Source organism: Eschrichtius robustus, chromosome X, assembly GCF_028021215.1.
Source record: "Eschrichtius robustus isolate mEscRob2 chromosome X, mEscRob2.pri, whole genome shotgun sequence".
In the NCBI taxonomy this organism is placed as follows: domain Eukaryota; kingdom Metazoa; phylum Chordata; class Mammalia; order Artiodactyla; family Eschrichtiidae; genus Eschrichtius; species Eschrichtius robustus.
The window spans coordinates 59,722,984-59,740,736 of record NC_090845.1 but is presented as its reverse complement, the minus strand read 5'-3'; the positions used below and the strand labels follow the sequence as shown (position 1 = coordinate 59,740,736).

Sequence of the window (17,753 nt, the reverse complement as noted above, 5' to 3'; positions counted from 1 at the left end):
CACCTTTCATTTTACCTTGTTCTCCTCCCTTCCTTCCTCTCATACTTTCATAAGGTTTCTGAATGTACTCATCATATCCCAGACACTGTTCTAGGAACTCATGTTCCTTGCATTTAGTGACTTCCCATTCTACTATTTTTACTTCCATCTTTTGAAAATTTTTCTAATTAAATAACCTTAATTTATTATAAAAGATGACGGGCTGTGGTTTGACAACTATGTTGAATTTTAACAACTTTCTTTTTTATTATAAAATAATGTAGAAAACAATGTAAAAAACAGTTGCAGAAAAGCTATAAAAACTTATATGTAGAACAAAAAAAATAAAACAAATCTCCCATACAGAGATGATCACTGTTAATATTGTGGCATTTTCCTCCTAAATTCCCTGTGTATCTGTTATAGTCCTTTCTCTGTTGTGCATGTGTACTTGTAGATGTGTGTACACATGTGCATGTGTGTGTACACATATTACACATGAACATGTATATATCTATGTACATGTGTATCTGTGCTCACAGTTGTATATATCTGCATATGTATATGTGCAAACAAGTGTTTATTAATTTATCCAATAAGCATTTATTGAGCTTCTGTTATGTGCCAGGCACAGTGCTAAACACTGGGTATCCTATAGTGAAAAAGACAGACTCAGTTTCTGTCTTTATGAAGACTATACTTTCATGGGGTAGACAGAAGGGAAAGAAGGATACACATAAATAAAATAACTATAAGTTGTGATAAGGACTAAAACAAAGAACAAGAACAGACAGCTACTTTAGATCAAGTGGTCAAGGGGCACCTCTGAAAGTGTCATTTAAAATGAGATCTAAAGAAAGAGAAGATGAGGCAATGTGAATAATCGGGAAAGGACATTCCAGGCACAGAAAAACACATGTGTACAGTCCTTAACCCATGCACATATGGTCACCTTATCTTTGATAAAGGAGGCAAGCATATACAGTGGAGAAAAGACAGCCTCTTCAATAAGTGGTGCTGGGAAAACTGGACAGGTACATGTAAAAGTATGAAATTAGAACACTCCCTAACACCATACACAAAAATAAACTCAAAATGGATTAAAGACCTAAATGTAAGGCCAGACACTATAAAACTCTTAGAGGAAAACATAGGCAGAACACTCTATGACATAAATCACAGCAAGATCCTTTTTGACACAGCTCCTAGAGAAATGGAAATAAAAACAAAAATAAACAAATGGGACCTAATGAAACTTAAAAGCTTTTGAACAGCAAAGGAAACCATAAACAAGACAAAATGACAACCCTCAGAATGGGAGAAAATATTTGCAAATGAAGCAACTGACAAAGGATTAATCTCCAAGATTTACAAGCAGCTCATGAAGCTCAATAACAAAAAACACAAACAACCCAATCCAAAAATGGGCAGAAGACCTAAATAGACATTTCTCCAAAGAAGATATACAGATTGCCAACAAACACATGAAAGAATGCTCAACATCATTAATCATTAGAGAAATGCAAATCAAAACTAAAATGAGATATCATCTCACACCGGTCAGAATGGCCATCATCAAAAAATCTACAAACAGTAAATGCTGGAGAAGGTGTGGAGAAAAGGGAACACTCTTGCACTGTTGATGGGAATGTAAATTGATACAGCCACTATGGAGAACAGTATGGAGATTCCTTAAAAAACTAACAATAGGGCTTCCCTGGTGGCACAGTGGTTGAGAATCTGCCTGCCAATGCAGGGGACACGGGTTCGAGCCCTGGTCTGGGAAGATCCCACATGCCACGGAGCAACTGGGCCCGTGAGCCACAATTACTGAGCCCGCGCGTCTGGAGCCTGTGCTCCACAACAAGAGAGGCCGCAATGGTGAGAGGCCCGCGCACCGCGATGAAGAGTGGTCCCCGCTTGCCGCAACTAGAGAAAGCCCTCGCACAGAAACGAAGACCCAACACAGTCATAAATAAATAAATAAATAAATAAATAAAACAAAAAAAAAACTAACAATAGAACTACCATATGACCCAGCAATCCCACTACTGGGCATATACCCTGAGCAAACCATAATTCAAAAAGAGTCATGTACCAAATGTTCATTGCAGCTCTATTTACAATAGCCAGGACATGAAAGCAACCTAAGTGTCCATCATCGGATGAATGGATAAAGAAGATGTGGCACATATATACAATGGAATATTACTCAGCCATTAAAAGAAACGAAATTGAGTTTTTTGTAGTGAGGTGGATGGAGTTACAGTCTGTCATACAGAATGAAGTAAGTCAGAAAGAGAAAAAAAAATACTGTATGCTAACACATATATATGGACTCTAAGGGAAAAAAAAAAAAAGGTCATGAAGAACCTAGTGGCAAGATGGGAATGAAGACACAGACCTACTAGAGAATGGACTTGAGGATATGGGGAGGGGGAAGGGTAAGATGTGACAAAGTGAGAGAGTGGCATGGACATATATACACTACCAAACGTAAAATAGATAGCTAGTGGGAAGCAACCGCATAGCACAGAGAGATCAGCTCTGTGCTTCGTGACCACCTAGAGGGGTGGGATAGGGAGGGTGGGAGGGAGGGAGATGCAAGAGGGAAGAGATATGGGAACATATGTATATGTATAACTGATTCACTTTGTTATAAAGCAGAAACTAACACACCATTGTAAAGCAATTATACTCCAATAAAGATGTTAAAAAGAAAAGAAAAGAATGATGTGCTCAAGGAATGAAAAGTTTAGTGCCTTTAGATACTGGTGAGAGAAAAGGAGAGTGGCAGGAAATAATATCTGACAGGAAGGCATAGGATCTGTAAGCATGGTGAAGGGGTTAGATTTTAGTCTAAGTATAGTAGAAAAATCACTGATGGGTATTAAATAGGATATGACGTGCTGATTTTGTTGTGTGGAGAAGGGCTTGGAAGGGGGCAACAGTGGGAGTGAGGAAACCAGTTAGGAGGCTACTGCAGTGGTCTAGGCAAGCAGAGATGTTGCTTTGGGTTCGGATGGTAGTAGTAGAAACAGAAAAGAATGATTGGATTAGAGATATATTTTAGAAGCAAAACTGACAGGAATTACTGATCGATTAGGTTGAGATGTGAGTGAAAGAAATCAGAATTCTTTACTTTCTGGCTTGATTGAGTGAGTGGGTGGTGGTGTCATTTCCTGAGATGGGAAAGCTTGGAGAGAAACAGGAAGAATGTCTATATAACTGTGTGTGTGGTACACACACTCATATGCATCTATATATATGTGTACATATATATGTACATATATATAACTATATATGTATATGTACATATACACGTGTATAGTACATAAGTGTGTACATAGTTTTTAATTGTTTATGTATATATACATATATATAGTTTGTGTTTATGCACATATATACACACATATTTATGTGTTTGTATGTATATATGTGTGTGCATATTTATATGTACTCACCTGTGTACTTTCTAAAAAGAACAGGGCAGTTTTTACTACTTCCTATTACACTTTACTATTGCCAGCATTGAGCATTGCTTTTAAAATGTTTGTATTTGATAGATGAAAATTGTATTTTCTTTTGTTTTTATTTGTGTATATTTGATTTTTATTGGGGTTGAACATTTTAAACATTAAAAATATATTTTATTGATCATTTCTATGTCTTCTTCTGCAATGTCCCAACCCCTCCCTGAAACATTTCTAACTTGAAAATTGGTTTTAAAAAAAAAAGATCCTTGGATCTTTTAGCATTATGGCAGTCTTCATTATGGTCATTTAGCCATTTAAATTTATTGAGTACCTATTCTGTTCCATTCCTGAGGATATAAAGGCACAGTCTATCCCACATTATGTCCATACTGTCCACATTATGAATGGTTTTATATGCTATCTGAAAAGGGTATTGATGAATACATTTGGTAATAGTTCTTATTTTGTAGATCTGAGTCCAGTGTTAACGTTTAACCTAATAAAAGAATAGCTATGTGTAGACCTGTTTGTGTTTGTGTTACTGCTTTTAACACTATACTCCACTGTGTGGAGTTTCTTTTTATGCATCTATTTCCTTTATTTGATTAATGAGAAGGTGCTGGTGATAAAGTTATTTTTATACATTTTCCCTAGGTCTTGGCCTTTCTTCATAGCCTCTTCATTTCCAACAGCTTGACCGTGGAGCTCACACAGGATTTCCTCCCATATAAACAGCAACTCCAGCTCAGTTTACAGAATGTGAGTTTACATGTGGGTTTCTTCACCTGTCTCTGCATTCCAATTGGATTTCAGCTCCAATATCTTGACCTTGGAGTTCTAGGTTATTACATCCCAGATAATTTGTCAGGACAGACTGGTATGGATCACAAATGTTTTAGTGTACTAGATTGTTCTTACTCTTCCAGTTTCAGCTCTTCCCTGTGTTTGAGGCTGACTGTTGTTCAAACCCACCCTTCTACCCACTGACGTATCTATCTATCCAATATTTATTAAATGTTGCTAATTTGCTATATCTCTCCCAGATCAGAACCCACCTATGGGCTTTTTAAAGCACAGGTCTTATGCTACTTCCCTGCTAGTTAGTCAGGACACTCTCTTTGTAGGTTTTATTACCACAAATGCCCATTTTCCCCTCTTTTCCTTTTCTCACTACTTTTCTCATTGCATTACTAGAGTTGAATAAATTATTTTTAAAGGTTGTCTCCACCTTCTTTCCCATGCTGTTTCTTATAGATGGACATAGGCACACCCTTCCCTTCCTTGTCACACATATTATTTTTCTCATTTACTTATTTAACCCACATTTAACAAATACTTAGGGATATAATGAACATATACTCTGTGCTGGGCATTGTAAAATGCACTGGACATACCATAATGAGGCATGTTAGTTTTTGCCTTCAATGAATATACAGTCTCTTGGAGCCGAGAGATATAAACAGAGATATATCATGATTACTTATGAAAAGTGCTAAAATACAGTTAAGACCAAAAAAGTTAAAGAAGCACAGAGAGTGGAATAATTGACTGTCTGGTACAGTAAAAGAAGGCATCACTGAGGTAGTGACTTTGGACTTGTTACATTGCATAAAATTTATAGTTGTATTTTTAGATGAAAACACTTGGTAAGTTGCAGTGGAAATAAACTTTACTTGGTTGTTTAGGAGAATCCTGATTTACAGGTATTGTTTTTATTGTTGTTTTTCTTTCTGGGTACTCTCTTTCACCAGAATGTGAGAGCCCCTCTCTTCTGCTGATTTACAAAATATTGCTATAACCAGGAATATTTCGTTGTGTACTTTTAAATATATTACTTCTTAACATTAGCTTTTGCTATTCATGAGCATGAAAACATAGGTTTTCTGTTAACCTATGTTCAAAGAGAGCACCCTGTCATATCCTTTATTCTAATGACCTGGATTTGATTCAGAGTCAAGTAGGCAGTAGCTTTACTTGAGGCAGAATGTAGAAGTTTCCGTGATAATATTATCTTTGGGAACCTTCTTTATAGCCTCCCTTTTTGTAAGGCAGGGGTCAGTCTGATGCTCAGAATTCTTAGAGCCTTTATTTATTGGAGGCTTTTGTGATTTCCATTAGAAAATGTCTCCCAGATGTGGTTTTATGGGTACATTGGTATTTATGTTTCCCTCTCCCTTTTAGACTTTAGTACTGTTAAACTCCACTAAACTGTTTTCTAATTACTATGCCATTCAACATTTGTTTTTTTACTATGTTGTAGCACATGGTGAAAGCCAAGAAAACTCTGCACTGGGTCTCTGACCAGTGAATGCTTATTCATGATGTTGGTGATGATGATAATGATTATGATGATAATGTCTTGACAGACAAGAAATCATTTCTCCAGTACCCGAGAAGAGATGGAAGAACTTAAGAAAAGGATGAAGGAAGCTCCGCAGACATGCAAACTTCCAGGACAGCCAACCATCGAAGGCTATCTCTATACACAAGAGAAATGTGTGTGGGAATACAGGGATAGCTACTCGGTTTCAGTAGGCTGACACCAGCTGCCACTTGGCTTCTCCAAACTCCAGGCACCCATATAGTTCATAGACCCCTGCCAGCTATACCTATTTGGAGAGTAGTGTGGGAATAGAGAAAATGAAAAGGAGGGAGAAATTGGAGGAGGAGGTTAAGGATTTGTCTTACAAAGGCTGTGGGATGATAAGACCTAAGGTTTTCTCTGAGATTCAAAATGGGGATTGTTAATTGCTTAATCCTTTCAATGACTCTTTGGGGCTAAAAGGGAGGTAGGGGAAAGGAGACATAAAATAATACTTATTATACCTACTATGTTCCAGGCATGGTGTTATGTGCTTTAAATATACTACTTCATGTAATCTTTGAAACCACCTTATCATACCCATTTTACACATGAAGCCACTGAGGCTTAGAGAGATCACTAGTTGAAAGTCACCCAACTATCATGTAGCAGGGCTAAGTGTAAACTCAGGTTTGTGAAATGCCAAAACCTATGCTCCTACAACTATACCCTATATCTTCCACTGCCTTAGGATCATAAACTTGCCCTTAAAGCACTACACAACCATTGCGATTTCAGTGAGCAGCACAGTTGTTCATTGCCAACCAAGGAAAATGGGTTAACTTATCTGGTCACTGAATATTGCAGAGGGTTCAAGCTTTTCTACCTCCTAAATAACATTATGTAAACCTGTATGTGCTATTTGATTTTCCTTTTGAACTATGACCCAATGTCCCCAAAGCCTGTGATTTCATTCCCTGACCAGAATTATTCTACCTGGTGAGTAGGCAGATGAGACTACCCAGAGGTTACCAGTGGCAAAACCCACTGAAATCCACAAAACATGGTATTTCAGCAGTGATATTATCATGCTTTTCATCCCTTAGAGCAACTCACTTTGATGGTTTTCAAAGATGTGTTCTTCTATTTGTCAGATTCATCTCTTCAACTCTCCATTGCAGGAACTCTCAGTCTCAGTGGTATTGACATTTCAGGCTGGCTAATTCTTTGTTTCGAGCGGTTATCCTATGCATTATAGGGTGTTTAGAAGCATCTATAGCCTCTCCCCACTTTATTCTAATAGCACTTCCCAGGTGTGATAACCTAAAATGTCTCTAGGCATTGCCAAATGTCCCCTGAGAGGCAAAATTGCCCCTACTTGAGAACCACTGCTATATTATAAGAGAGGCACAGAGTAATGAGTATGTAATCTTGGCTCTAATATTAACTAACTATGTGATCCTTCTATGCCCTAGTTTTCTAATTTGTTAAATGGATATGACATTCCTGCTCAGTTGAATGTACGCTTACTAAGAATCCTTTTTGCCAGACAATATGCAATGCGCTGGGGGTACAAAAAATGGATCAAACTTGGTTTTTGCCCTCAAGAAGTTCACAGTCTGATTAAGACACAAGTATATCAAGAACTATAATGAAATGTGTTGAGCACTGCATTTGGGGCATATATCTAAGGGCTTCACTGAGGAAGTGATATATGAACTGAAACTTGAATTATGACTGGGAGTTTGACAGGTAAAGAAAATGGCAAAGAAAATTCCAGGTGTATACCACTGCATGAATAAAGGCACAGAGGTGTGTGAGGTTATAGTTTGTTTGTAGGGTCTTAGTTTTCCAAGGACAGTCCTGGTTTATACTTGTTGTCCTGATATAATTAGTGATAGTGCCCTATCCACTCTTAAATATGTCTTGAACTTGGTCTATATATTATATTGCCACCTATTTTTTTGGTAACTGAATATAATTCCATGAGACGAGCATAGAGGTGAGGGTGGCAAAAGACAAAGTTGGAAACGTAAATACGATCACATTATAAAAGGCTTTGTGAGCCAACCTAAGGAGTTTGGAGAGAGTGGGAAAGCCATGGGTGGTTTATAATAAAAAGAATGATATAAATAAACCTATAATCTAAAAAAGTATTTCTTTAGCAAAAGAGTAGAGAATGGGCTAGAAAGGAGTGATCACAGATGGGGGAAACCAAAGAGAAGGCCACTGAAAGAATTAATTGGAGAAATAGTGAATTTTTATTTTGTTTGAAATAGCTCATAAAACATTTTTTTTTTAAAGTCAGAAATAGGGTCCTGAATGAATTCAGTTCTAAAAGGGGTGAAAGGAGAGACATGTAGGGGATAGAAGGGCAGGTTACAGGGAAGGAGGAGCAGAAGATTACAGATGTTTCCAGATCATACAATAGGATATATAATGGGAGCATTCACAGGGAACATGGCAAGGAGAGTGGTTTGGAGCAAGCCAGAGCAGATGTGGAAAGCAGTTGATGATGATTAGGCTATCCATCTGTGTAGTGGGCAGGTGGTACTGCACGGCTGGAGCTCAGGGGAAAGGTAGCACTAGATCTGGATCATGACCATGAAGAATAATCTGTACACAGCTTCTGTCTTAGGGGTGGACTGACCATGCAGCCAAAATACTTATTCTATCAGCTCACTGTTGCCTATCTTTGTAGGGGCTTTGGGAATATCCTGGGTGAAATACTACTGCCAATATGAGAAAGAGACCAAAACGCTCACCATGACACCTATGGAGCAGAAGCCAGGTGCTAAGCAGCAGGTCAGTTCTTTTATGGGCCACATTTTTTTGAAATGCATCTGTGACTGCATCTCAGAAAAGAGTATATGTTGACTTCGTGTCAAAGAATCAAGTCCACCACTGTCGTGTGAAGCCATGACTTCATATGTTCTCCGTGGCCTAAGTTTGCATTGGGCCAGATACTACTCAGTTGAGTGAAAAATCTCTGTTAATGATTCCAGGCCTTCTGAAAGTGCCTGTACTCTTTTAGATCATTATTACAAGAGTCTATCACATTGTGCAAAGAAAATTTGCAAAAAAATATGGATAAATTGGAGGAGAGTATTACTTGCTTTTAAGAAGGCTCTACTATAGGATTCCTTTAAATAGTTAAGAGTTTAAAATACAAAACATTTTCCGAAATTCCATTTTTAAAGGGGTATTCTGGTGCCTAAAGTTGGAATAATCTATACCCCACATTGTATGTAATGCTCAAATATCTTTAAGCAGTTAATTCCTCTTCTTCTGCCCTCCAAACTTTCCCCTACTCCCCAAAATGGCAAGATGAGTTTAACACACTGAGAAGATAGTTCACTTACCTGGAGGAACCTGATCTTATATATATATGTTATATTATGTTATACATTATATATTATTTTTTATGTATGACCACCCAGCTAAAAAAATTATTCTGTTATCACACTTTTGCCTATCTTTGTAGGGGCTTTGGGAACACATGCACACACACACACACACACGTACACACACCTGAAGGTTTCTTAAGATAAAAGCTGATAGACTGACTATTCATATTCTAAAAGTAGTTCAGTGTGTCCCTTTAACTGTCTCTCAGACAGGGTCTTAGGGCATAATTTTTAAGGATTTCCCTTATTTACAAATTGTTTATAAAGTGAAAAAAAGGTTTACTTGTTAGCATTGAAAGTTGTGGTGCATGAAGACCCAATTTCAATAGGCAGAAATTTGGAGACTTTTGGGGCCATTTTTTCTCCATTGCTGGTGCTTTCCATGGAAGATCTCTCTTATGTGGCTTGTTCATAGGAAATTAGTGATGATTGAGATTTGGTGGCAGGCTGTTGAAAAACTGCTTTTCTTTTTTGTCATTAACCACAAGTTTTGCCACTCTGCTTTGAATGTGGATTAGACATGGGATGCACCGCTAACAGAGCATACCAAATTGGGTCTCCACAACCCTCATCCATGTTTCTATGTGGGCCAGTTATTCATCCATGAATCCAAAACTCTCCTTAGTTTCCAGTCTGCCAATTGCCAAAGAACCTTTCAATGTGGTTCCAATAAATTGTGCTGTAGCACAGAATTTGTCCCATTTCTGTCAGAACTTAGCTTATGTATCTGACTGGCAAGTGCTTTTAAGTAACACTGTCCTGTAGTCTCTTTCTTTTCTTTTTCTACACACATTACTTTCCAAACTTTGGACTTCAAAGTTCCTTTCTTAGGCAGGTCCTACTGCAAAGCTGAGGCCAGAGGCAGCAGATACCACTTTCATAGCTTCTTAGCAGATGAGAGCAAGCCCTTCTTTTAGTTATTCTTTCCCCCTGCCCTTTTAATTGAGTGGCTACTTGCAAAACTGCAGTAAGTGTCAGCCTAAGCAATTTAAATATGGGACTCTTTATGGAATGGAAAGAGGAACTTGGTTGTCCATTTACAGCAAAGGGGAGGTGGAAGTAGTTACTTTAATTTCCTTAAACTGAATTGGAAATGGTTTCTTCTTATCATTTCTCTCAGTTCCTTTTACTAGTTTGTGTTTTATAAAGGTAAATAATACAAATAAGTGAGACTATAATAATGATAACACCATAAAAGCCACTATTTATTCAGTGTTTGCTGTGCACCAGGCTCTGAGCTAGACATTTGCTGTCATGTGCCTCATTTACTTTCCCAGCAGCACTGTGAAGTATCATTAGCCCAATTTGGAGATGGAAGAATTAGCTCTCTTTCTGACTGTGGTACTTACCAGTGTACTCTAGTAGTTCAGCCTATCAACTTCCATTTGGGTTGTACTGCTTACTTTACAGAGCACAATCCCAAATACTATTTTATAAGATTCTCATCCCTTCCCTTTCAGGTAGTTGTAAGAGGCAAGAGAGCTACATTTTGAATCACAATAACTAGTTTTACCTATTTATTCATTTACTTATTCATTCATTCATTCATTCTTCATATCAAATATTTTTCCGTTCCAGTTATACTGAGATATAACTGACATACAGCACTGTATAAGTTTAAGGTGTACAGCATAATGATCTGACTTACATACAATATGAAAGTATTATCACAATAAGTTTAGTGAACACCCATTGTCTTATACAGGTACAAAATTAAAGAAAAAATTTTTTTCTTGTGATGAGTACTCTTAGGATTTACTCTCTTAACAATTTTCATATATAACATACAGAAGTGTTAATTATATTAATCATGTTATACATAACATCCCTAGTATTTATTTATCTTATAACGGGAAATTAGTACCTTTAGATGCCTTCGTCCAATTCCCTATTCCCCCAGCTTCCACCTCTGGTAAGCACAAATCCGATCTCTTTTTTCTATGAGTTATTTGTTTGTTTGTTTTTCAAGTATAATTGACCTGTAACACTATGTTAGTTCCTGATGAACAACATAGTGATTTGGGATTTCTATGTATTATAAAAGGATCGCCGTGATAAGTCTAGTTATGATCTGTCACCATATAAAGATAGTACATAATTATTGATTATATTCTCCACACTGTACATTTCATATCCGTGATTCATTTATTTTGTAACTGGAAATTTATACCTCTTAATCTTTCTCACCTATTTTTCACATCCCGCCCCCCCTTCCCCTCTGGCAACCACCTGTTTGTTCTCTGTACCTATGACTCTGTTTCTGTTTCATTATGTTGGTTCATTTGTTTTGTTTTTTAGATTTAACATATAAGTGAAATCATATGGTATTTGTCTTTCTCTGTCTGACTTGTTTCACTTAGCATAATACTCTTGAGGTCCATCCATGTTGACGCAAATGGCAAGATTTCATTCCCTTGTATGGCTGAGTAATATTCCATGGTTTTTATATACCACATGTTTTTTAATCCATTTATCTACTGGTGTGCACTTAGATTGCTTCCATATCTTGGCTATTGTAAGTAATGCTGAACATAAGGGTGCATATATCTTTTCTAATTGGTGTGTTTGTTTTCTTCCAACAAATACCCAGGAGTGGAATTGCTGGATCATATGGAAGCTCTATGTTTAAATTTTTGAGGAATCTCCATACTGCTTCCCACAGTCGCTGCACCAATTTACATTCCCACCAAGAGTGTACTAGGGTTTCCTTTTCTCTACATCCACACCAATATTTGTTATTTGTGGTCTTTTTGATGATAGCCATTCAGTCAGATGTGAGGTGACATCTCATTGTGGTTTTGATTTGCATTTCCCCAATGATTAGTGATGCGAAGCATCTTTTAATGTTCCTGTTGGCCATTTGTTTGTCTTCTTTCAAAAAATTCAGGCCCTCTGTCTATTCTTTAAATTGTTTTTTTTAAGTTTTGAATTTTATGAGTTCTCTGTATATTTTGTATATTAACCCTTTATCAGATATATCATTTACAAATATTGTCTCCCATTCAGTAGGTGGTCTTTTCATTTTGTTTATAGTTTCCTTCGCTGTGCAAAAGCTTTTTAGGTTGAGGAAGTCCCATTTGTTTATTTTTGCTGTTGTTGCCATTGCCTGAGAAGACAGATCCAATAAAATATTGCTAAGCCTGATGTCACAGAGAGAACTACCTATGTTTTCTTCTAGGAGTTTTATGCTTTCAAATCCTACACTTAAGTCTTTAATTCATTGTGAGTTTATTTTTGTATATGATGTGAGAAACTAGTCCAGTTTGATTCTTTTGCATGTAGCTGTCTAGTTTCCCAACATCATTTATTGAAGAGACTGTCTTTTCCCCATTGTATATTCTTGCATCCTTTGTCATAGATTAATGGACTACATAAGTGTGGGTTCATTATTGGTCTCTCTGTTCTGTTGCATTGATTTATGTGTCTGTTTTTGTGCCAGAACCATAATGTTTTGATTACTGTATCTTTGTAGTATAGTTTGAAATCAGGGAGCATGTTAACTTTGGCTTTGTTCATCCTTCTCAAGATTGTTTTGGCTACTCAGGGTGTATGCATTTACATACAGATATTAGAATTACTTGTTCTAGTTCTGTGAAAAATGCCATTGCTAGTTTTCTAGTGATTACATAGAATCTGTAGATTACCTTGGGTAGTACGGTCATTTTAACAATATTAATTTTTCTAATCCACAAGCATGGAGTATCTTTCCATTTGTTTGTATCATCTTCAGTTTCTTTCATTAGCATCTTATAGCTTTCTGAGTACAGGCATTTTACCTCCTTAGATTATTCCTAGGTATTTTATTTTTTATGTGATTATAAATGGGATTATTTTATTAATTTCTCTTTCTGATAGTTTGTTGTCAGTGTGTACAAATGCCACAGATTTCTGTATATTAATTTTGTATCCTGCAACTTTACTGAATTCTTCAATGAGTTCTAATAGTTTTTTGGTAGCATCTTTAGGATTTTGTATATGTGGTATCATGTCATCTGCAAACATTGACACTTTTACTTCTTCCTTTCCAATTAGGATTTGGTTTATTTTTTTTTTTTTCTTGTCTGATTGCTGTGGCCTGCAATGCCAATACTATGTTCATTAAAACTGGTAAGAGTGGGTATCCTTGTTTTGTTTCTGGTCATAGAGGAAATGCTTTCAGCTTTGCACCATTGACTATGATGTTAGCTGTGGGCTCATCATATTTGGCCTTTATTATGTTGAGGCATGTTCCCTGTATATCAATTTTGTTAAGAATTTTTTTATCATAATGGATGTTGCATTTTGTCAAAAGCTCTTTCTGCATCTCTTGAGATGATCATATGATTTTTTAGTCTTCAGTTTATTAAGTGGTGTATCACATTGATTTGTGGATATTGAACCATCCTTGCATCCCTGGGATAAATCCCAGTTGATTATGGTGTATGATCCTTTTACTGTACTGTTGAATTGGCTTTGCTAAAGTTTTGTTGAGGATTTTTTTCATGTATGTTCATCAGTGATATTGGCCTGTAATTTTCTGTTTTTGTGGTATCTTTATCTGATTTTGATATCAATGTGATGCAGGCCTTGCAGAATGAATTCAGAAGTGTATTGCCACAGTAATTTTTTGAAATAGTTTGAGAGGAATAGGTGTTAGTCTTCTTTAAATGTTTGGTAGAATTCACCTGTGAAGCCATCTGGTTCTGTACTTTTGTGTGTTGGGAGTATTTCTTTTAATTACTCATTCAGTTTCATTTCTGATAATTGGTCTGTTTGTATTTTCTATTTCTTCTTGATTCAGTTTTGGAAGATTGTACATTTATTTCTAGGAATTTCTCTTAAGTTGTCCATTTTATTGGTGTTTGATTGATCATAGTAATTGCTTACGATCTTTGGTATTTCTGTGGGGTTGGTTGTAACTTCTTTTTTATTTCTGATTTTATTGATTTGGGCCCTCTCTCTTTTTTCTCGATGACTGTGGGTAAAGATCTATCAATTTTGTTTATGTTTTCAACCAGCTCTTAGTTTAATCTATCTTTTCTATTTTTTGTTTTTTAGTCTCTATTTCATTTATTTCTGCTCTGATCTTATGATTTCTTTTCTTGTAGTGACACTGGCTTTTGTTTGTTCTTCTTCTAGTTACTTTATGTGTAAGGTTACGTTGTTTATTTGAGATTTTTCTTGTTTCCTGAGGTAAGCTTGTATTGGTGTAACATTCACTTTTAGAATTGCTTTTGTTGCATTCCACAAATTTTGGATTGTTTTGTTTTCATTTTCATTTGTCTCCAGGTATTTTTGATTTCCTCTTTGATTTTTTCAGTGATCCTTTGGTTGTTTGGTAACACATTGTTTATCCTCTACATGTTTATGGGTTTTTTTGCAGTTTTTTTCTTGTAGTTGATTTCTAGTCATAGTGTTGTGGTTAGAAAAGATACTTGATATGATTTCTATCTCCTTAAATTTACTGACACTTGTTTTGCGTCCTAGCTTGTGATCTATCCTGGAGAGTGTTATGTGCACTTGAAAAGAATGTATATTCTGCAGCTAGCTTTTGAATAGAATGTCTTATATATAAAAAGAGGCTCCTCTTTTGGTGGGGCCTACTATTATGGGCACACTGGTGGGCACCCCCCCGTGGTTGGTTGCCAGGCCCTGCCTACTGCTGAAGCTACCACCTGCTGGTGGGCTGGTCTGAGTTCCATTGCAGTTGGCTGTGGGGCCCAGGGAGTCCTGGAACTGGTTATTGCCCCATGGTAGTTTAGGCTGTGTCCTGGTCCTTACCCACTGGTGGGCTTGGCCAAGTCATTGGTTGGCTTCTTGTGAAGCCCAAAGGAAGGGTCCCAGAGCAGGTGTCAAGCTGCTGCTGGGTCAAGCTGGGGTCTGGGGGCTGGTTTCAGCCTGCTGTTTGGTGGGGCTGGATCCTGGGTAAGCTGGTTGTGGGGCACAGTATGTCTCAAAGCTAGTTTCAGCACACTGCTGGGCAGTGTTGGAGCCCAGTGTATCCTGGGGCTGTTGCCTGCCTGCTACAGGGTAAGGCCAGTTCTTGGAGCTTTTTCCCACTTACTGGTGAGCAGGGCTGAGCCCTGTGCTTTCTGTTAGATGGCACTGGGTCCTGGAGTGGCTGGGTAGTCCAGGGGGACCTATTGCTGCTGCTAGCCTGCTGGTGGATGGGGCTGTATCCCTCTGTGGCTGGCTGCTTGGCCTAGCATGTCCTAGGACTTTTGCCAACTAGCTGGTGGGTGGGGCCAGGTCTGACATTAATAAGCTACAAGGGGGACTCCAAAATGGTGCTTTCCAGCACCTGTTTCCTCATGGTAGAATTAGCTCCTCAAAATGGCTTCCACCAGTGTCTATGTCCCTAGGGTGAGTTCCAGTTGTCGCCTGTCTCTCTGGGTGGGTCTCTAAAGCAGCAGGTTGATTTGACCCAGGTGCCTTTCAAATTACTGCTTTTGTCCTAGTTCTCAGAGCATGTGAGATTTTGTGTGCACCCTTTAAAAATAGAGTGTCTATTTCCTACAGCCCTCTGGCCCTCCTGAAAGGAAGCCCTGGCTTTCAAAGCCAGATGTTCTGAGGCCTTGTCTTCCCGGGTCAGGACCCCTTGACTAGGAATCCCATATGGGGGTCAGTTTATCCCTTGCCCCTTAGGGATAAACTCTGCAATTGTAATTATCTTCCTGTTTGTGGATCATGTACCCAGGGTTGTGCGCCTTGACTATACCATGCCTGTGCCCCTCCTACCTGTCTAGTTGTGGTTCCTTCCTTATACCTTTAGCTGTAGAGGATCTTTTCTGCTAGCCTTCAGGTGATTCTCATCATTGATCATCACTCCATAAATAGTTGTAATATTGGTGTGCCCATGGGAGGAAGTGAGCTAAGGGTCGTCCTACTCCACCTCTTGGACACTCTTGTCTCAAGAACTAGTCTTAAATCCTAGTTCTGTGGCCTAGTAAACTGTGATCTTGAGTAAATTACTTAATGTTGCTCAGTATCATTTTTCTCAGAAAAAAATGGCAAGGATGATAATATAGTTTATATTTATTGAGCACTAACTCTTTACTAGGTACTAGAGATATAAAGATAAATAAGACACTGCCCACATCCTTGAGGAGATCTATCAAGTGGGGAAATCAGACATGAAAAAAAGAAGCTTTAATACAATGCAGAAAACACATAGCAGACAGTATATTGTATTCGGGAAGGATTTTTGAGGAAATGAAAGCTGAACTACAAGTTGCAGAACAAGTTAAGAGTTTAGCCAGTCAAAGAATATACATAAAGTCACTTTGGGTGGAGGAAACAGTATATGCAAAGTTGGAGTTATGAAAGAGCATGATACATGTGTGAAATAAGAGTACTTTTGCACTGATGGGACATAAACTAGATGACGGTAGCTGGAGGTGAACCTGAAGTGGTGTTGTCCCCCAAGCTTTGACATCGCCTCACCAAATATGAAGGAGTTGAGAGTTTAAAGAGGGAGGGTGAGTACATGATACTGTTAATTACTCTCATCTTGCAAGGCTAACAATGCTTGATATCCTAAGTGTTGGGGTTGGGAAGGCAGATTGAAAGGTGAATATAGAGTTTTGTTTCTATAGTGCAGGAACAGGTAAAAGGATAGACCTGCAAAGGGCTTGAGTGTGACAGTGAGAGGGAAGTACTGGATGATCAGCTGTATGGACCAGTTTGGATGGTATAGTGCTTAGGCACAAACCTGGCACTTGGGCAGTATTTCTGAATTCGAGACAGCAAGGAGGATAGTATTATTCCTATTTAATAGGTTGTGAAGTTTATATTCAGAGAGGAAGAATATTTACCCTGGGCCACATAGCTAGTAAATGGCATAACTGAGACAAGACCCAAGGTTTTAAACTTCTTAGTTTATTACTATTTCTGCTATACTGACTTGGGTGACTTTGGGTAAGCCATTTTACCTCTCTGAGGTTCACTTCCCTCTGAGTGTCGTTATGAAGAAAAGTGGTTTAAAAATACCTAGCATAATATGTGGCACATAGTAGGTGATCAATAAACATTACTTCTCTTTCCTATACCCCACTGTCTCTGTTGAGATAATAGAGGGGAACTGAACTATGTTGGGATTTGGGGAATTTTAATCTGTGGACACAGTGGATTTCTATGGCCTTGTTACGTGCCCACAAGACAGGTGGGCCACACTATCCTGCACATATGAAATACCAAATGCCACCTTGACCATTACACAAATATGCTTATTTTCCCTACTCCTGCCCTATCTTTGGAGATATTGCTTTTGTAATTCCCATCATCTTAAAGACTCTGGAAGTGGGGAACCAAAAATGTTTTTCTTCCCCTCTTCTATCTGCCACTGTAATGGAAGGAAGATTGCAGAAAGCCACTTACCCATTGCAACCTCCCTACCTAGAAGCCTCACGAAATTTTATTTTGTACACTTAATGGCATTTGGGCAGCCCATTTCTCCTAAATTCCCCTTTACATGTTGTATAATGAGTTTCCTATTTAATATATCATGCTTGGAAAAGAGCAATGTCTTATCCTGAGCATTTTCTCCTGAACTCAGCCATTGATTTTCGGAGCAGAGAGAAACCATCTGCCACCTTGCTGCAACTACCATTT

At 37.9% G+C, this 17,753-nt stretch overlaps 1 protein-coding gene across 2 annotated transcripts in view; it reads left to right on the top strand.

Annotated features, from left to right (window-relative positions):
• The window catches only part of OPHN1 (oligophrenin 1), a 611,104-nt gene that overhangs the window by 332,832 nt on the left and 260,519 nt on the right, over window positions 1-17,753 (top strand). For both annotated transcript variants that reach the window (XM_068533583.1, XM_068533582.1), the window contains exons 8-10: window positions 4,110-4,214; window positions 5,822-5,951; window positions 8,459-8,562. In XM_068533583.1, coding sequence (XP_068389684.1) covers window positions 4,110-4,214; window positions 5,822-5,951; window positions 8,459-8,562 — 339 coding nt within the window. The remainder of the gene's footprint in view (window positions 1-4,109; window positions 4,215-5,821; window positions 5,952-8,458; window positions 8,563-17,753) is intronic.